The following is a 21,779-nucleotide window of genomic DNA, read 5'->3' on the forward strand; positions in this document are numbered from 1 at the left end:
GTGGCCGCCATCATTCTTAAATGGAAAGTTTGGAAGTTTGGAACCACCAAGACTCTTCCTATTGCTGGCCGCCCGGCCAAACTGAACAATTGGGGGAGAAGGGCCTTGGCCAGGGAGGTTACCAAGAACCCGATGGTCCCTCTGACAGGGCTCAAGAGTTCCTCTGTGGAGATTGGAGAACCTTCCAGAAGGACAACCATCTCTGCACCACTCCACCAATTTGGCCTTTTTGGTAGAGTGGCCAGACGGAAGCCACTTCTCAGTAGCAGGGACTGGGAGACTAGTCAGGATCGAGGGAAAGATGAACGGAGCAAAGTACAGAGAGATAATTGATGAAAACCTGCTCAAGAGCACTCAGGACCTCAGACTGGGGCAAAGGTTCACCTTCCAACAGGAAAACAACCCTAAGCACACAGGATAACAACATAGAAGTCAGAACCCGGATTTGAACCCGATCGAACAACTCTGAAGAAATCCTGAAAATAGCTGCGCAGCGACGCTCTCCATCCAACCTGACAGATCTTGAGAGGATCTGCAGAGAAGAATGGGAGAAACTCCACAAATACAGGTGTGCCAAGATTGTAGTGTCATACCCAAGGCGGCTTGAGGCTGTAATCGCTGCCAAAGGTGCTTCAACAAAGCACTGAGTAAAGGTTCTGAATACTTATTTAAATGTGATATTTCAGTTTTATTTTTTAAATGCATTTGCAAACATTTCTAAAATCCTGTTTTTGCTTTGTCATTACAGAGTCACAATTGTTGTGCAGATTCATGAGGAACACCTCCCAATTTAATCAATTTTAGAATATTCTAGTAAATTCAGGAAGTAAACTGAAAATTCCAATTCTCTTCTATGGTTTTCAATGAGGAAAATGTGGAATTTGGTTTACTTTCTGAATTGACTGGAATTGAATTGGAATTGACTCCAACCCTGGTTTTACTACAAAGCTGTCAACGTCATCATTTAGTCAATCGATGTTATAATGCATAACGCTCACAGATGTGCTTGTTCTCAATCAGAGTACATTTTCTAATTGAATAAAACAGAATTAAACAAATAAAATGTATTATGCACCTGAGTATCTTCAACATGGACAATCTGGTTGATTCTCTGCTCAACAACACTGACTGTGAATCAATCTGGTTGATTCTCTGCTCAACAACACTGACTGTGAATCAATCTGGTTGATTCTCTGCTCAACAACATTGACGGTGTCAAACTTTGCTGTGTGTCCAGGCTGTCACTTCTGTCATCAGCTACTAACACCAGTGCTGCACCTTTGTCCTTGAGAGACTGGATGACGGCTTCCTGCTCCCTCTTCCATAGTGACAACACTGATGGCTCAACATGGGTTTCTGAGAGACTGGATGACTGCTTCCTGCTCCCTCTTCCATAGTGACAACACTGATGGCTCAACATGGGTTTCTGAGAGGCTGGATGACGGCTTCCTGCTCCCTCTTCCATAGTGACAACACTGATGGCTCAACATGGGTTTCTGAGAGGCTGGATGACGTCTTCCTGCTCCCTCTTCCATAGTGACAACACTGATGGCTCAACATGGGTTTCTGAGAGACTGGATGACGGCTTCCTGCTCCCTCTTCCATAGTGACAACACTGATGGCTCAACATGGGTTTCTGAGAGGCTGGATGACGTCTTCCTGCTCCCTCTTCCATAGTGACAACACTGATGGCTCAACATGGGTTTCTGAGAGACTGGATGACGGCTTCCTGCTCCCTCTTCCATAGTGATAACACTATTTTTATTCCCACAGCCTTGATCACCGTCCCTGGAGTGTCTTCGCTGCACATCAGACAAGTTCTGAAGAGTTCCAGAAGCTGTGATTGAAACACGATGTACTTCATCTCCTTGTTAGGAGCAGAGTTTCAGACTCTCTGAAATAATATTATTAGTGGCAATACATCAACAGCACAAAGTTAATATGTTACTATGTCCAGTAATGGCACCACCACCCATCAACCCATTCTCTTCTTGATGTCAAAGCTGCAGTGTATTGTTGTTATAGAAGTTTATGATTAATAATCCTATTTATTTAAAGCCCAACTAAGATGTCACCATACTATTCCTTTAAAGCCCCTCTGTTAGATATAAATCATCAGAGTGGGAAACCAACTGACATGGAAACAATGGAGCAAATGTATCACTATCAGAGGGGTGTATTATGACATCATATAGAACTACTCAGACATTCCAAATATCACTTGATTATCAGAGGGGTGTATTATGACATCAGATAGAACTACTCAGACATTCCAAATATCACTTGATTATCAGAGGAGTGTATTATGACATCATATAGAACTACTCAGACATTCCAAATATCACTTGATTATCAGAGGGGTGTATTATGACATCATATAGAACAACTCAGACATTCCAAATATCACTTGATTATCAGAGAGGTGTATTATGACATCATATAGAACTACTCAGACATTCCAAATATCACTTGATTATCAGAGGGATGTATTATGACATCAGATAGAACTACTCAGACATTCCAAATCAGTCTTCATCCATATCATGAAGGTGGATATTGATCCAACCATTTCAAAAGTAATGGAAACAGGATCTGCACTTTTATAAATGCCAACAGACAATTCGTTAGTTTGTTTGACAAGTTGTTAGTTGTCTTTTTGTGTCAGTAAAAAATGTATAAGCGAGAAATGGCTGTGGAAACGGCTTTATAAGCAAATATATAAATAACTGTAGTGTCTCTTATTACTTCTTTATATCATAAGTAAGACTCTGCATACAAGGAATGGAACTGCAGCTTCACATTTACTAAAACGAGTTAGTACCAGATTAACATAGAACAACACTGCACATGACCAAGGGTGCTCCGTTCTTAAAGGGGACATCAGTAATTAACAGAACATTCCTTCTCTTATTCAATCAGACTTTAACCAAACCACAACTGAAACATGTCCCAGAACTTGTTGTAGTTATTTTGTATCTTTTGATTTGAACTTGAACAGTTAGTTTTTGTTTGTGTTTGTTTGTTTATAAGTCCAGTCTGTCTGGTGGACGGTGCCTTCGTTCTGGGTAGCACCTTGGATTGTCTGGAGGCTCCTGAACATCCTCAGTGTGTGCTTGTTCCATTATAGCTTCTGCTTTAGCAGCACCTTGATCAACAAGTTCCCTTCTTTCAGCCTGGTGTCTCTTTACTGCTCCACCGTCCTCTACAGTTCCCTGTGTGTCTCTCTCAGGAGCTCCCTGTGCCTGTTCTCTCTCGATTGTTGTGCTGTTTTCCGTGGAATGCATTTGATTAATGTGACGCCGCCACATTATGTCTGGGCTCACATGAACCTGGTATGTTCTGGGTCCTGTTTGTGTACGTACGGTCCCTCTTGTCCATTTCCCTCCCCTTCTGGAGTCTCACACCATCACTTCCTGTCCTGTTTGGAGATGGCGCTCCCGGCCACCGGAGAGCATCTTGGCTTGTTTGTTCAGCACTTCATTACGCCTGTTTGGCTTCGTGATGTCCAGCTGTGTGCGGAGAGGCCTCCCGAACATCAGTGTGGCTGGGCTTCCTCGTGGCATGTGGGGTGTTTCGGTAGGAGACCAGGAACTTGGCCAGTTTTTTTTGCAAAGACCCTTCGTCTCGTTTTGCTGCACGGAGTCCTTGCTTTAGGGTTTGCACAAAGCGTTCTGCCAGCCCATTGGTGGCAGGGTGGTACGGAGCTGAGGTTGAGTGTTTGATTCCATTTACTGACATGAATCTTATAAACTCGTCACTTACTAAAGCTTGCGCGTTGTCACTTACCAGCTGCAGCGGCAATCCGAAGCGTGCAAACGTTGTCCTGAGACACTCTATCGTCTGAGCTGAGGTGGAGGAGTCAGTGCAAAAACACCTCTGGCCATTTGGAATGGACACCAACTAGAACCAGAAACATGTGCTTTTCAAAGGGACCAGCGTAGTCCACATGCATTCTCTGCCATGGCTCTGTGGGCCATTCCCATGGGTGGACTGGGACAGGAATGTGAAGGGTTTCCAAACATCCGCTACAGTTCTTCACCGTGTTTTCTATCTGTTGATCCAGACCGGGACACCAGAAGTGGCTCCTAGCGAGCAGCTTCATTTTAGACAATTCCAACATGACCTTCATGTAGTTGCTGCAAAACCTGATATTGGCATTTCTGGGGTATCATGACTCTCATTCCCCTCATCAAACATCCTTGGTACGTTGTAGTTTCGTTTCTCCGACCGAGTCAGCTCTTTTCTGCATGTAGCTGGCCATCCTGACATGGTGTAGGTGTATACTTTTGACAAGGTCACATCTTTCCTTGTCTCCCTGTAACGACTTTCCTCTTCTTCTGACGAGGAGTAAGAGATATCGGACCAATGTGCAGCGTGGTAAGTGTCCATTTTAATATATAAAACTGAACACTCCAAATATACAAAAAGAACAAAGTGAATGAACAAACGAAAATCGAAACAGCCCCGTATGGTACAAACACAGACACAGGAAACAACCACCCACAAAAACAATGAAAAACAGGCTATCTAAATATGGCTCCCAATCAGAGACAACGACTGAAACCTGGCTCTGATTGGGAACCATACTAGGCCAAACACATAGAAATATAACCATTGAACAAAACATAGAAAAACAACATAGAATGTCCACCCCAACTCACGCCCCGACCAAACTAAAATAAAGACATAAAAAGGAACTAAGGTCAGAACGTGACACTCCCGTTTGATAACTGTGCTTGTGACAGGTACACCGCAGTCTGGATAATCCATCTGCATTTGTGTGAAGGGACAACGGCTTAAACTCAATGTCATACATATGACTGGCAAGGAACAAGGCGTATCGCTGTAACCTGGCCGCTGTCATGGCCGGAATACCTTTCTTTGGACTGAAAACGGAAAACAACAGCTGGTGATCCGTAACCAGTCTGAAATGCTCGCCATATAAGGCGTGGAATTTCTTGACGCCTCACACTAGCGCTTCTTTGTCGATTTGTGAGGAGTTCTTCTCGGCATCATTCAAAAGTTCGTGACGCAAATGCAACTGGCCTCTCTGACCCATCTGTCAGCGTGTGTGTGAAAGGACGGCCGCCTAAGCCATAAGGGGACGCATCACAAGACAACTTCACTGGCAGTTCAGGGGTCGTAACGCATCACGACCTGTTCAGATGTGAAGAGCCGTTTTGCCTCAAGAAACGCATTTTCACAGTGTTCTGTCCACTGCCATGTCCTATTCTTTCCCAGGAGCTGATTTAGAGGCTGGAGTACTGCTGAAAGGTTTGGGAGGAATCTTCTGTAGTAATTGATCGTCCCGTGAAAGATCTCACTTCTGTGATATTTTGTGGTCGTGGTGCCTGTACCACTGCATCGATTTCGACCTGTGTTTTGTGCAATCCATTGCGGTCGATTTCATGTCCACAGAAGACAATCTTGTCTTTGAAGAACTCACACTTCTGTAAGTTTGCCTGTAGTCCATCCTCTTTCAGTCTTTTCAGGACCTCTTCCAGGTTAGCCAGGTGCTCTTTGTCGGTGCGTCCTGTTATGATCATGTCATCTAGGATACACTGGGTTCACAGGATACACTGGGATTCCTTGAAAAATCTGGTCAATAGTTTGTTGCCAAATGGCTGGGGCCGATGTGCCAAAAAACAGGCGGTTATACCTGTATCGACCTTTGTGTGTGTTTATTGTCAGGTACTGTTTGGAGCTCTCTTCAACCGGTAGCTGCAGGTAAGCCTGTTTCAGATCGATTTTACTGAAGTGTTTCCCACCAGCTAGTGCAGCAAAGATGTCCTCCAGACGTGGCAGGGGGTGTTGGTCCACATGCAACATTGAATTCACAGTTACCTTGAAGTCCCCACACATTCTAACAGACCCGTCTTTCTTTACAATAGGAACTATGGGTGCAGCACATTCGCTTCTGTCATAAAATATCAAAGTTAACTTGGAGTCATGTGATGATATGTTGTGTGGTCCTTCCACTACGACTTGGGAACCCATGCAGTTTATTAGGCTACAGATGAAATAAGTTATGAACTTCACAGGGTGGTGAAAGTGCATGTGATGAGCTTGATGCTCCGTTCCAATACATTTTGATGGTCTTATTCTGGTGACACGATGATTGATGCTTGGCTGCCATTTGACAAATAATATAATATGTCTCTTATCCATAATAATCTCATCATGTAGGTAGCCTACCAGCACTGTATATGTAAGCTGCTGACTACAGTGCACGGGACAAGAGCACGTTTTCTATTTCACACAACAGTTTTTAAAAGCATCAGTAGAGTTGAAAATGCGATGGAAACCCATTTAATTTGTATTTTTCATTCGGTACGGGAGAATTTAACAGCAAAAAAAGATATACGTCATCACGCAAAGCCTTTTATCTGCAATGAGTCTGTTTGATAGAAACATTTCTGGTGGGAAAATGCATATTTGGTTTATGCAGATTTTAGAATATTCACATGACAATCTGTCGCAAATTACATGGAAACCTAGCAACGAAGGTGGATATTGATCCAACACCTGCTACTTATTCAAACCAGCCCACTGGGCACAGACGTCAGTTCAACATCTAGTTTCTATTTACATTTCTTTGAGTCGTCAACTAAAGTGAATTCAACATGAAATCAACACAAAATGTCACCTGTCATTGGATTTAGGTTGCCAGTTGGATGAAAAATAACTAAAAATAACTGATGTTGATGGCTTTTTACAAATCCAATCAGTTTTCTACATCTACCATCATCACATGGATTTGTTTTGTTGAAATGACATGGAAACAAAGTTTATTACACCAGTGGGAGGCTTGTAAATGACCCCAGGAAAGTGGAACGAGGAACTCTTCATTGAGACAATAATAAACAGCAATCCGTGGGAGAGTTGTGGTGGATATTATAAAATAAGGATCCGCTGGAGTCCAAGTCAAACCAAGATTCTTTATTTCTGAGCTCAGAGAGAATAACAGAGTTACACAGCGCAGTGTAGACAGTCTGAATTCCAAAGCAGTGGGTGATGAGCACATATCTTTATAGTTTCCTGTTCCTGGGCGGGACTTTATTCATACAAGGACCCAGGTGCAAATTGGTTTGCAACACAGAATGATGGTCCCAAGAACAGGAGATTATAATAGGACCGTTTCACAAGGTTAGTCACATACTCAGTTATGTGGACACATACAATTAACATTTTCCATTACAGAGTCTGAACATTTTAATTTCATTAAATCATCAGTGGGCCAAAAATGCAAATGTCAACAATGGAACAAATGCATCACATCCAAATATCACTGTATTATCTGTAGTGCTGGAGGAATGACACATCCAGATAAACACACACAAAGAGTTTTAAAAAGGACCATTTAAACACATGGAATCTGATCTACTTTATATTCAAACTGACATACTCCATATTAAATTCATGTTTTCTAATAAAAACAAACAAATATATGTTTGAGTATACCTTGTACCATTTAATTTCATATGGTAAAAACAAGTAAACACATTATCAGTCAACAATATAAGACAATGGGAGCACTGTGTATGTTCTCTGATGAATTTTAAGTCAATGTGATGTGAAATATCAATATACAAGTAATTCTTCTCTTCTGTGTGGATTCTCTCATGATGTTTAAGTGACTGTGATGAGTAATATGTTTTCCCATTCTGAGCATTTTGTAAGCCTTCTCCTCTGTGTGCAGTCTTGTGTGTTATTTAAGGCTTCCTAATTTGTTAAAATGCATTGAACACTGGGAGCAGTGGTAAGGCTTCTCGACTGTGTGTATTCGCTTATGTGTTTTCAGTTGACATAAGTGTGTATTTTCAGGGGTTGGTTTGGGTGTCCTTTCTGGTTAAAATTCTTTCCAAGCTCTCTACTCTTTTCTATTTTTGCCAATGACCATACAGTTTTTTAATTCCTTAACAGTTCTAACAATCAGTTTCTTAACAGGTATTATCAATAATTGGAAGAAACAATTTCATATGGTGAAAACAGGTAAACACATTATCAGTCAACAATAAGACAACAGGAGCTGTGTATGTTCTCTGATGAATATTAAGTCAATGTGATGTGAAATATCAGTATACACGCTAAAATAAGTAATTTCTCTCTCCTGTGTGGATTCTCTAATGACGTTTAAAAGACTGTTTTTATGAGTGATATATTTTCCCTAAGTCTGGGCTTTTGTAAGCATTCTCCGCTCTGTGTGCAGTCTAATGTGTTCTTTCAGGCTTCCTAAATGGGCAAAAGCTTTGCAACATGGGAGGAGTGGTAAGGCTTCTCACCTGTGTGTATTCTCTCATGCTGTTTCAGATGCCCTGGCAGTTTGAAACACTTTCCACATTGGGAACAGTGGTAAGGCCTCTCCCCTGTGTGTATTCTCTCGTGCCCTTTCAGATGCCCTGGCTGTTTGAAACTCTTTCCACACTGGGAGCAGTGGTAAGGCTTCTCTCCTGTGTGTATTCTCTCGTGTACTTTCAGCTCCCATGACTGGTTGAAAAACTTTCCACACTGGGAGCAGTGGTAAGGCTTCTCCCTTGTGTGTATTCTCTCGTGCCGTTTCAGATAACCTGGCTGATTGAACCACTGTCCACACTGGGAGCAGTGGTAAGGCTTCTCCCCCGTGTGTATTCTCTCGTGAGCTTTAAGGGTTCCTAAAAGCGTAAAACTCTTTCCACACTGGGAGCAGTGGTAAGGCTTCTTTACTTATTTTTTTCATCCTGTTTTACAAGTCAGGACAGAAAAAACTGGATAGTTCTATGACACTCAAGACACAGACGTCGCTGGATTCCAATCGAGCAGGTGGTTCTAAATATATAACTTTCATAGCTGTATGATACAGAATGTGACCTACACACTTCCATAAACATAAAATAACTAAAGAAGTAATTTTGTGTGGAAGTCCAAAACTTGTTTTTACATCAAAGACACAAAGCACATCAGTAACATCTCCCCGTTGTTGAAAGGGTTCGACACATGCTGTTTAAATGGACCAATTTCTTATTTATACGTCCACAGATTTTCAACATTTTGACTATCGCTGATGTCATATTTTGGGTAAAGTAAAAAATAAGGTGAAATATTTTGGGTAGATGTTCCTAAAACTGATAGTTAATACAATAAACAAAAATATAAACTTAACATGTAAAGTGTTGGATGTTTCATGAGCTGAAAAAAAAGATTGCAGAATTTTTTACATCCCTGTTAGTCAACATTTATTCTTTGCCAAGATAATCCATTCACCTGACAGGTTTGGCATATCAGGAAGCTGATTGAATAGCTTGATTATTACACAGGTGCACCATGTGCTGGGGATAATAAAAGGCCACTCGAAAATGTGCAGTTTTGTCACACAACATTGCCACAACATCACAAATGGTCCTTTTGTTCGATCAATTCCGTCAATTCCTCCAAAATGTCAATTTTGAGTCCCTGGCGGCGTAGTGTGTTACACTGTGGCACGTTGATAAAAAAAAACACTGGTTCCAACTCGCCCAGCATGACTACAAAATATCGAATAAGTTACCTGTAAACGCTGTCCAAACATTTCAAACAACTTTCCTAATCAAACTTTAGGTATTTTAAAACGTAAAAATCAAGAAAATTTAAGACGGGATAAACTGTGTTCAATACCGGATAAAAACAACGTGAAGCGCGTGACCTGGAGCGCACATCAAAACATTAGAGAGCACTAGGCTGGACCCTCATTCCTAATAGCCGTACTTCTTCATTTCTCTAAAGAAAAACATCAACCAATTTCTAAAGACTGTTGACATCTAGTGGAAGCAATAGGAACTGCAACCAAGTTCCACAGAAAAGTGCCACACAAAAACCATTTGAAAAAAGAGTCACCTCAACAACAAATAATTCCTCCTGGATGGTTTGTCCTCGGGGTTTCACCTGCCAAATAAGTTCTGTTATACTCACAGACATTATTTTAACAGTTGTAGAAACTTTAGAGTGTTTTCTATCCAAATCTACCAATTATATGCATATCCTAGCTTCTGGGCCTGAGTAGCAGGCAGTTTACTTTGGGCACACTTTTCATCCGGACGTGAAAATACTGCCCCCTATCCCAAACAGGTTAAGGAAAGAAATTCCACAACTTAACTTCTAAAAAGGCACACATGTTAATTGAAATGCATTTCAGGTGACTACCTCATGATGCTACAGTCCTCCTTTAAGACTCCATGCTACAGTCCTCCTTTAAGACTCCATCATGTTTAGAATGTGTCTGGAAGCGCTACTCTATCTATTCTACTCTCATCCTTTCGGTTTTAATCATATTTATAATAATAATGTTATAATAGGTAATAACTAACTTTAATAACTAGGGTAAATACCTGCCTGGCGCCCCAAAAAAAACTTTATCTTTACCCCCCTCTAACAATACCGCTACAGAATTAGCATAGTAGGCCATGTAACTTAAGGTAATCAGAAATATTTAGGACTAACTTATTCCTTGCCACCCATTCTGAAACTAACTGCAGCTCTATGTTAAGTGTTGCAGTCATTTCAGTCGCTGTAGCAGCTGACGTGTACAGTGTTGAGTCATCCGCATACATAGACACACTGGCTTAACTCAAATGTCATTGGCATGTTGTTGGTAAAGATTGAAAAAAGTAGGTGCCAAACAGCTGCCCTGGGGAATTCCTGATTCTACCTTGATTTTGTTGTACAGGCTTCCATTAAAGAACACTGTGTTCTGTTAGACAGGTAGCTCTGGGGCGGCAGGTGTAAAGGTGTAAAGCCATACGTTTTTTTCAGCAGCAGACTATGATCGATACTGTCAAAAGCCGCACTGAAGTCTAACAAATCAGCCCAAACAATATTTTTATCATCAATTTCTCTCAGCCAATCAGTCATTTGTAAGTGCTGTGCTTGTTGAATGAACTTCCCTATAAGCTGAAAGTCTATATTTGTTTACAGTAAAATAGCATTGTATCTGGCCAAACACCATTTTTCTTTTAAAATGTAAGGGTTGGTAACAGGTTGATTGGTCGGCTATTTAAGCCAGTAAAGGGAGCTTTACTATTCTTGGGTAGTGGAATGACTTTAGCTTCCCTCCAAGCCTGAGGGAACACACTTTCTAGTAGGCTTAAATTGAAGATAACGCGAATAGAAGTGGCAATATCGGCCGCTATTATCCTCAATCATTTTCCATCCACGTTGTCAGACACCAGTGACATGTCATTGTTGATTTTTTCCCCCAAAATGTCATTGAAGATGCTCCAAAGATTTTTACTATCATTCTTCATGTCATTTATCTGTTTCATAGTGTAGTTTCTTCTTCTTTTTATTCAGTTTAGTCAAATGATTTCCCAATTTGCAATAGGTTTGCCAATCAGTTATACAGCCAGACCTATTTTCCATCTCTTTTGCCTCCCTCTTCATCATACCATTTTTAAATTCCTCATCAATCCACGTGGATTTAACGGTTTTTACAGTCATTTTCTTAATGGGTGCATGCTTATTAGTAACTGGGATAAGCAATTTCATAAACGTGTCAAGGGCAGCGTCTGGTTGCTTGTCATTACACACCACGGACCAACATTATTTTTTCCATTGTTGGAATCGGCTAAACTTTGAACATGGAGACGTTAAAGAAGTGATAGGAAGTGAAAGAGACAGAAGTTAATGGTTCTCTGAAGAAAGACAGATGGCTTCGGAATGTGTTGGGTGGACGAGAGGAAAGCAAAGTGTGAAACAGGGGAGACAGATGGACATCTGTGGATTAGATGAAGGAGGGGTTGAGGTCAGGACAGATTCTCATCAGGGAGATAAAGGTTTGGTATCCTGTTACCCTCTTTACTCTCTTCCTGTGGAACCATAAGATGTAAGGATTGGAGAGAAGGAGGAGTGTCTTAAGTGAGATATATATCTGGATGGTACAAATGTTGGGTTGTCTGAATTACAGATGTACAGAACCTTTGGGAATAATTAAACTTGGTTAAAGCTTCTCTAGTGTCCGTGAGTTATTTACTGTGGAAAAAAATAACCAAACAACATCAACAACATAGGAATCACTACAAACAATTGTATGACCTCTTATATAGAACAGTAGGCCCAGCCTTTTGGAACTGTGGTTTTCCTAGACATGGCTACTATATTGTGATCACTACATCCGATGAATTTGGATACTGCTTTCAAACAAATTTCTGCAGCATTAGTAAAGATATGATCAAAATATGTTAATGATTTAATTTCTGTACTGTTTGTAACTACCCTGGTAGGTTGATTGATAACCTGAACAAGGTTGACGGCACTGGTTACAGTTCAAAGCTTTCTCTTGAGTGGGCAGCCTGATCACAGCTTTCTTCCAGTATTAGTTAATTCATTAACAGTGTCTGGAGTTTAGTTTGCCTGTTCTACAATCTTGTAAAGATAGGGGGGTTGACTGGGACAGGCAATGTAACATCCATAATGTTTTAAGAAAAAGTTTTTGTAAAATTTGCACCTTACAACGGATCATTGAAACTTTCTCTCCAAAGCTAACTTTCATCAAGGTTTTATATGGTCTATTGGTTTCTCTCTTTTCATTGGCAGAATCCTTTTTCAGTGTTATGATATTCATAACATCCATATCCACCAGTCTATCTTCCTGTCAACTAACAGAACTCTGCTGGTTGTCCTGGTAACAGATACTAGTGGGCAGATCTATTTTATTTGTTCAAACTAAACTACAACACTTACTTTGATGAGTCAAATCTGATCCTTTCTTCTCTTCTCCTCCTCTCACAGTTCCACTCAGCCCCGTTGTTTTCCTGCAGTCCACCAGCAGCACAGACAACCTCCTCATACCCAGCAGTACGGTGCTACCGGGAGAGGCACGACACGGGGACTCCGGGAGGGAGGAAGGGCTAGTGTTGTCCTGGTAACCATAAAGAGGGGACACAGACACATAACATTATGGATGCTAATGTCACTGTTGTCATGAAGTGCTTTACAGAAACCCAGCCAAGACCCAGATAGAGCAAGCTGTATGCTAGACCAGACCAAGCTGTACCATCTGGTGTTCTGTTCTGGAGAGACTCTTCTCTGACTCGTCAGCATCAGGATGTTGTTGAGGCTCCCCAGAGGATCCACCATAGTCACGTCTCTCTCCTGCTTGAATGACAACATCAAACAGACAGTCAACTTATAACCGTCTATTACAATCATAGGGTCTCAAAAAAAATGGTAACTTTCATCATGATTTTTAAATATATTGTTTGTGATGCAAATGTGAAAGGGTGACTTTCACGTATACTTGAGTCATTTTCTATTAAGGTATCTTTACTTATATTCAAGTATGACAATTGGGTACTTTTTCCACCACTGTGATTCATTGGGTCTTACAATAGGCATGAATGTGTCTAAAAAGGGCCTATAAAATATTATTTGTGATGCAAATGTAAAAGGGTCGTTCTACTAAATGGGTGCCTTTTGTGTCCCTTTGATATTTTAAGTAGAAATTATGCAACAATATTGAATTTGAAAAGACTGTTATATTAGATGAGGGGAACTTTAATATAGACCACATGGAGAATTCAATACATCTAATTTAAAAGTCCCCAAAATAAATGTACCAATGGCAGACTGAACCTTTAAGAATGTATACAGTAGGAAACGGGTGGGTATAATTTGTGGAACGTTCCAACAGGAATCTGTTCCAAAATCTTCGTAAAGTACAAGGATGCCAACAAACAACGCATACAAAGTAGCATGATCAATTCACCTAGCTAACTAGCTGCCAAAAGAGCATCAACTCACCATGTAGCTTATTCTTAATGTTTGTCCATAGGCTACCAGAGTGAGGACAGATATTTTTCGGAATAAACGTGGTGAGTGAAAAACTTGAAATAGCCCACTCCCTACCCGGTATCCTGTTCTGCCGCTATACAACTGTGTATGCGTTGTTTGTTGGCATCCCTGCTCGAAACATATTCAAGTGTAGAACTTCATTAGAATGCCCCTTAAAACCACACATTAGTTCAACAACTGCATAGTTTTTGCCCATGTTTAAGAAAGTACTCACTGGTGTTAATCGGATCTTCTGTCTCCTCCTCTTTCACTCCCAAAACGTCTTCCATCTTCACCTTTATTGAGATAGCCTCCTCTTCCTCCCTTTTCATTCTGAAAGGTTCTTTCTCTTCTTCCTTCACTATAACAGCCTCCTCTTCCTTCACTATGACAGCCTCCTCTTCCTTCACTATAACAGCCTCTTCTTCCTTCACTATAACAGCCTCTTCTTCCTTCACTATAACAACCTCCTCTTCCTCCTTTTTCATTATGAAAGGTTCTTCCTCTTCTTTCACTGTAATACCCTCCTCTTCTTCTTCCACGACAATGTTCAGCGCCAGAGCTTCTTTCTCCGTACAGCAAACCTCCTCTTCTTTAGCAGGAGGAGTAGTTTAGCGAGCTCATGGTCAAGGATGTTAGCTAGCGAGTTAGCTAGCGAGTTAGCATTAGCGACTAGCCTAGTGCTAGGCTCAGCATCAATCTTTAACAAGTTTGCAAATTGAACAAGCAAATTAGGTTAAAGTTAAACAGTAGATAGGTCAACCGAATTGTGTTTACAACATTGAGATTACATAATTTACATTAACGTGGTCTAAAGCGTCAATCTTTCAGCTTTATGTTGGCTAGCAAGCTACCGAGGTGGATGAAAGAGTAGGCGCGTTGTTGTTGGTGAAGAAGCGTTCCGTCCAGTAAATTATACGTCACGCAAGAAGCATCACCTAAAAGACGCACATCCGCCATCTGCTGACTGGAGTTGGTAACGCAGTTTGGAAACAAGTTACTACACTTTATGTACTGGAAAGAACGTCATAATAATTTAACAATAAGCTGATATATTTTCTCTTACGTCTAACAAATAATACCGTCCTGTAAACAGACGTAGAAGCTTAATATGAATATGTAAATGTTGAATAAATACTTATATGAATAGGTAGTGTTTTAATACAGATTTGCTCTGTTCATTTTTCACATTCGTTTTTATCTAGATGTGACCAAACTACTCCCTTAAAGCCACGCTCTATAAGATACAAATCATCCTGTAAACAATAGAGCAAATACGGTGAAGCATTGTGGTGGCAGCGTCATGCTGTGGGGTTGTTTTTCAGCGGCAGGGACTGCAAGACTAGTCATGATCGAATGGAAAGATGAACAGAGCAAATGTACTCTTATTTTGAATCCCAGCCGCCGTAGGATGCCTTTCGCTTTTTAGTAGGCCGTCATTGTAAATAAGAATTTGTTCTAAACTGACTTGCCTAGTTAAATAAAGGATAAATAAAAAATAAATAAAAAATAAAATACAGAGAGATCATTGATGAAAACCTGCTCCAGAGCACTCAGGACCTCAGACTGGGACAAAGGTTCAGCTTCCAACAGAACAACGACCCTAAGCACACAGCCAAGACAACGCAGGAGTGGCTTCGGGACATGTCTCTGAATGTCCTTGAGTGGCCCAGCCAGAGCCTAGACTTGAACCTGATCGAACGTCTCTGGAGAGACCTGAAAATAGCTGTGCAGCGACGCTCCCCATCCAACCTGACAGAGCTTGAGAGGATGTGCAGAGAAGAATGTGAGAAAAATACAGGTGTACCCAAGAATACTCAAGGCTGTGATTGCTGCCAAAGGTGCTTCAACAAAGTACTGAATAAAGGGTCTGAATACTTATGTAAATGTTATATTTCAGTTTTTAATTATAAAATACATTTGCAAAAATGTCTAAAACCCTGTCTTTACTTTGTCATTAAGGGGTGTTGTGTGTAGATTGATGAGGAAAACATCCCAATTTAATCCATTTTAGAACAAGGCTGTAACATAACAACATGTGGAAAAAGTCAAGAGGTCTGAATACCTCCCTTATGCACTGTAAGTGATTGTGGTGGTGTATGTAGACCAGAATATCAGGAACAGGCTGGATGTGAGAAGGAGGATGGCATCTCACTGCCATTCTGCATTCAGGAAGTAAACTGAAAATGCCAATTCTCTTCGATGGTTTTCAATGAGGAAAATGTGGAATTTGGTTAACTTTCTGAATTGACTGGAATTGAAATGGAATTGACTCCAACCCTGGTTTTACTACAAAGCTGTCAACGTCATCATTTAGTCAATCGATGTTATAATGCATAACGCTCACAGATGTGTTTGTTCTCATTCAGAGTACATTTTCTAATTTAATAAAACAGAATTAAACAAATAAAATGTATTATGCACCTGAGTATCTTCAACATGGACAATCTGGTTGATTCTCTGCTCAACAACACTGACTGTGAATCAATCTGGTTGATTCTCTGCTCAACAACACTGACTGTGAATCAATCTGGTTGATTCTCTGCTCAACAACACTGACTGTGAATCAATCTGGTTGATTTTCTGCTCAACAACACTGACTGTGAATCAATCTGGTTGATTCTCTGCTCAACAACACTGACTGTGAATCAATCTGGTTGATTCTCTGCTCAACAACACTGACTGTGAATCAATCTGGTTTATTCTCTGCTAAACAACACTGACGGTGTCAAACTTTGCTTTGTGTCCAGGCTGTCACTTCTGTCATCAGCTACTAACACCAGTGCTGCACCTTTGTCCTTGAGAGGCTGGATGACGGCTGTCTGCTCCCTCTTCCATAGTGAGAACACTGAGGGCTCAACATGGGTTTCTGAGAGACTGGATGACGGCTTCCTGCTCCCTCTTCCATAGTGATAACACTATTTTTATTCCCACAGCCTTGATCACCGTCCCTGGAGTGTCTTCGCTGCACATCAGACAAGTTCTGAAGAGTTCCAGAAGCTGTGATTGAAACACGATGTACTTCATCTCCTTGTTAGGAGCAGAGTTTCAGACTCTCTGAAATAATATTATTAGTGGCAATACATCAACATCACAAAGTTAATATGTTACTATGTCCAGTAATGGCACCACCACCCATCAGCCCATTCTCTTCTTGATGTCAAAGCTGCAGTGTATTGTTGTTATAGAAGTTTATGATTAATAATCCTATTTATTTAAAGCCCAACTAAGATGTCACCATACTATTCCTTTAAAGCCCCTCTGTTAGATATAAATCATCAGAGTGGGAAACCAACTGACATGGAAACAATGGAGCAAATGTATCACTATCAGAGGGGTGAATTATGACATCAGATAGAACTACTCAGACATTCCAAATATCACTTGATTATCAGAGGGATGTATTATGACATCAGATAGAACTACTCAGACATTCCAAATCAGGCTTCATCCATATCATGAAGGTGGATATTGATCCAACCATTTCCAAAGTAATGACCGGGTTGATGGAAACAGGTTATGCACTTTTATAAATGTCAACAGACGATATGTTACTTTGTTTGACAAGTTGTTAGTTGTCTTTTTGTGTCAGTAAAAATGTCTAAGTGAGAAATGGCTGTGGAAACTCCTGTATGAGCAAATATTTATATAATAACTGTAGTGTCTTAGCTCTTATTACTTATTTATATCATAAGTAAGACTCCGCATACAAGGAATGGAACTGCAGCTTCACATTTACTAAAACAAGTTCGTACCAGATTAACATAGATGTCACGTTCCTGACCTGTTTTCTCTTGTTTTGTATGTCTTTATTGGTCAGGGCGTGAGTGTTGGGTGGGTAGTCTATGTTTTGTATTTCTATGTTGGGTTTTGTGTTCGGCCTGGTATGATTCTCAATTAGAGACAGGTGTGTATCGTTTGTCTCTGATTGAGAGTCATACTAAGGCAGCCAGGGTTTCACTGGGGTTTTGTGGGTGTTTGTTCCTGTGTCAGTGTTTGGGCCACACAGGACGGTTGAAGGTTAGTCACGTTTGTTGTTTTGTAGTGTCTTGTTTGCTGTTTTCATTAAAAGTATGATTAATCACCAATCCGCATCTTGGTCCGATCCATGCTCCTCCTCGTCTGAGGAGGAGAACAACAATGACTGCCTTTACAGAAACACCCACCACAACAGGACCAAGCGGATTGGAGCCGGAGGAAAGGAACTAAAGCAATGGAGAGAAGAGGAATGGAGTTGGGAACAAATATTCAACGGAGAAGGACCCTGGGCTAAGGTTGGTGTGAATCGCCGCTCGCGGGAGGAGAAGAAGGCAGCCACAGCCCAGGAGTGGTGGATTGAGGAGGCAGCACGTATGAGAGGCTGGAAGCCCGAGAGGCTCACCCAAAAATTTCTTGGGGGGGGGGGGGGCTAAAGGGGAGTGTGGCGAAGCCGGGTTGGATACCTGAGCCAACTCCCCGGGCTTGCCGTGGAGTAAGAGGGCGTCGTACTGGTCAGACACCGTGTTATGCGGTAAAGCGCACGGTGTCCCCAGTACGCGTGCTTAGCCCAGTGCGGGCTATTCCACCTTGCCGCACTGGGAGGGCTAGGTTGGGCATCGAGCCGAGTGCCATGAAGCCGGCCCAACGTATCTGGTCTCCAGTACGTCTCCTCGGGCCGGCGTACATGGCACCAGCCTTACAGGTGGTGTCCCCGGTTCGCCTGCATAGCCCAGTGCGGGCTATTCCACCTCGCCGCACTGGCAGGGCTACGGGGACCATTCAACCTGGTAAGGTTGGGGAGGCTCGGTGCTCAAGAGCACGTGTCCTCCTTCACGGTCCGGTATATCCGGCGCCACCTTCCCACCCCAGCTCAGTACCACCAGTGCCTACACCACGCACCAGGCTTCCAGTGCATCTCCAGAGCCCTGTTCCTCTTCCACGCACTCTCCCTATGGTGCGTGTCTCCAGCCCAGTGCCTCCAGTTCCGGCACCACGCACCAAGCCTCCTGTGCGTCTCCAGAGCCCTGGACGCACTGTTCCTTCTCCCCGCACTCGCCCTGAGGTGCGTGCCCTCAGCCCGGTACCTCCAGTTCCGGTACCACGCACCAGGCCTATAGTGCGTCTCAGCCGGCCAGAGTCTGCCGTCTGCCCAGCGGTACCTGAACGGCCCGTCTGCCCAGCGGTGCCTGAACTGCCCGTCTGCCCAGCGGCGCCTGAACTGCCCGTCTGCCAAGCGCCATCTGAGCCATCCGTCTCCATAGCGCCATCTGAGCCATCCGTCTCCCCAGGGCCATCTGAGCCATCCGTCTCCCCAGCGCCGTCTGAGCCATCCGTCTGCCCAGTGCCGTCTGAGCCATCCGTCTGTCCCGAGCCATTAGAGCCGCCCGTCTGTCCCGAGCCGTCAGAGCCGATAGTCAGTCAGGAGCCGCTAGAGCCAGTCGTCAGTCAGGATCTGCCAGGGCCGTCAACCAGACAGGATCTGCCAGAGACGCCAACCAGACAGGATCTGCCAGAGACGCCAACCAGACAGGATCTGCCGGAGCCGTCAGACAGTCATGAGCTGCCCTACAGTCATGAGCTGCCCTACAGTCAGGAGCTGCCAGTCAGTCCGGAGCTGCTGCCCCTTATCCCGGAGCTGCTGCCCCTTATCCCGATGCTGCCCCTTTATTTAGGTGGGTTGAGTTGGAGGGTGGTCATTGGGAGGGGGATACGGAAGCGGGGAGTGACTATGGTGGGGTGGGGACCTCGTCCACCGCCAGAGCCGCCACCGTGGACAGACGCCCACCCAGACCCTCCCCTAGACTTTGTGCTGGTGCGCCCGGAGTTTTCACCTTAAGGGGGGGGTTCTGTCACGTTCCTGACCTGTTTTCTCTTGTTTTGTATGTCTTTATTGGTCAGGGTGTGAGTGTTGGGTGGGTAGTCTATGTTTTGTATTTCTATGTTGGGTTTTGTGTTCGGCCTGGTATGATTCTCAATTAGAGACAGGTGTGTATCGTTTGTCTCTGATTGAGAGTCATACTAAGGCAGCCAGGGTTTCACTGGGGTTTTGTGGGTGTTTGTTCCTGTGTCAGTGTTTGGGCCACACAGGACGGTTGAAGGTTAGTCACGTTTGTTGTTTTGTAGTGTCTTGTTTGCTGTTTTCATTAAAAGTATGATTAATCACCAATCCGCATCTTGGTCCGATCCATGCTCCTCCTCGTCTGAGGAGGAGAACAACAATGACTGCCTTTACAATAGAACAACACTGTGCATGACCAAGGGTGCTCCGTTCTTAAAGGGGACATCAGTAATTAACAGAACATAACATTCCTTCTCTTATTCAATCAGACTTTAACCAAACCACAACTGAAACATGTCCCAAAACTTGTTGTAGTTATTTTGTATCTTTTGATTTGAACTTGAACAGTTAGTTTTTGTTTGTGTTTGTTTGTTTATAAGTCCAGTCTGTCTGGTGGACGGTGCCTTCGTTCTGGGTAGCGCCTAGGATTGAAAAGTGAAATTTGTAAGGCTTCTTTCTCCCTGTGTGTATACGCTCATGAGCTTTCTGCTTCCCTAACTCCGTAAAACTCCTTCCACACTGAACGCAATGGTATGGCTTCTCCCCTGTGTGTATTTCGCTCATGATACTTCATGTTTCCTAACATGTTAAAACTCTTTCCACAATGGGAGCAGTGGTACATCCCTCTTAGTGAACATTTATCCTTTGCCAAGATAATCCATCCACCTGACAGGTGTGGCATATCAAGAATCTGATTAAACAGCATTATCATTACACATGTGCACCTTGTGCCGGGGACAATAAAAGGCCACACAAATGTGCAGTTCTTTCACATAACACAATGCACAGATGTCTCATAGGGAGCGGGCAATTGGCATGCTGACTGCAGGAATGTCCATTGAGGCGGTTGCCAGGGGATTTTATGTACAGCACCAGTCAAAAGTTTGGACACACCTACTCATTCAAGGGTTTTTCTTTATTTTCACTATGAACTATGAAATAACACATATGGAATCAGTAACCAAAAAAAGTGTTAAATAAATCAAAATATATTTTAGATTCTTCAAACTTGCCACCTTTTGCCTTGATGACAGCTTTGCACACTCCTGGCATTCTCTCAACCAGCTTCACCTGGAATGCTTTTCCAACAGTCTTGTAGGAGTTCCAACACATGCTGATAATGCTGTTGGCCACTTTTCCTAACCTCTGTGGTCCAATTCATCCCAAACCATCTCAATTGGATTGAGGTCAGGTGATTGTGGAGGCCAGGTCATCTGATGCAGCACTCCATCACTCTCCTTCTTTGTCAAATAGCCCTTACACAGTCTGGAGGTGTGTTGGGTCATTGTCCTGTTGAAAAACAAATGATAGTCCCACTAAGCCCAAAACAGATGGGATATCGCTGTGGTAGCCATGCTGGTTAAGTGTGCCATAAACTCAAAATAAAATCACTGACAGTGTCAACAGCAAAGCACCCGCACACCTCCTCCTCTATGCTTCGCGGTGGGAACCCCACATGCGGAGATCATCCGTTCACCTACTCTGCATCTCACAAAGACATGGTGGTTGGAATTAAATTTGGACTCATCTGTCCCACCATGTATTGGGCATTCTCCTGTCCTATGTCCTACTGTTCAGAGGCCTACATCTGTCCTATGTCCTACTGTTCAACAGCCTACATCCTTACCTCCTGTGTGGTTTATCTCATGTCTTCTCAGGTTACCCAACTCCTTAAAACTCTTTTCACACTGGGAGCAGTGGTAAGGCTTCTCCCCTGTGTGTATTCTCTCATGTCTTTTCAGGCCACTTAAGTGGTTACAACCCTTTCCACACTGGGAGCAGTGGTACGGCTTTTCTCCTGTATGTATTGTCTCATGAATTTTCAGGCCCCCTAACCTTGTAAAACTCTTTGCACACTGTGAGCAGTGGTATGGCTTCACACATGGGTGTATTCTGTCATGTTGGATCAGGTGTCCTTTCTGGTTGAAACTCCCTGCATGTATTCTCTCATGTTTTTTCAGGT

At 42.7% G+C, this 21,779-nt stretch overlaps 1 protein-coding gene across 3 annotated transcripts in view; it reads right to left on the reverse strand.

Moving 5' to 3' along the window:
- The window catches only part of LOC139547168 (zinc finger protein 32-like), a 304,099-nt gene extending 289,316 nt beyond the window's left edge, over positions 1–14,783 (reverse strand). The window contains exons 1-3 of one of the 3 annotated variants that reach the window (XM_071356234.1): positions 14,015–14,721; positions 13,004–13,101; positions 12,691–12,868 (exon numbers count right to left, since the gene is read on the reverse strand). In XM_071356234.1, the coding sequence (XP_071212335.1) occupies positions 12,691–12,868; positions 13,004–13,101; positions 14,015–14,267 (529 nt within the window). In that variant the 5' untranslated portion in view covers positions 14,268–14,721. Of the gene's footprint in view, positions 1–12,690; positions 12,869–13,003; positions 13,105–14,014 lie in introns of all 3 variants that reach the window. The other 2 variants (XM_071356227.1, XM_071356250.1) reach the window with 2 other exon arrangements.
- Between the last annotated feature and the right edge of the window lie 6,996 nt (positions 14,784–21,779).

Source organism: Salvelinus alpinus, chromosome 2 (genome assembly GCF_045679555.1).
Source record: "Salvelinus alpinus chromosome 2, SLU_Salpinus.1, whole genome shotgun sequence".
In the NCBI taxonomy this organism is placed as follows: Eukaryota; Metazoa; Chordata; class Actinopteri; order Salmoniformes; family Salmonidae; genus Salvelinus; species Salvelinus alpinus.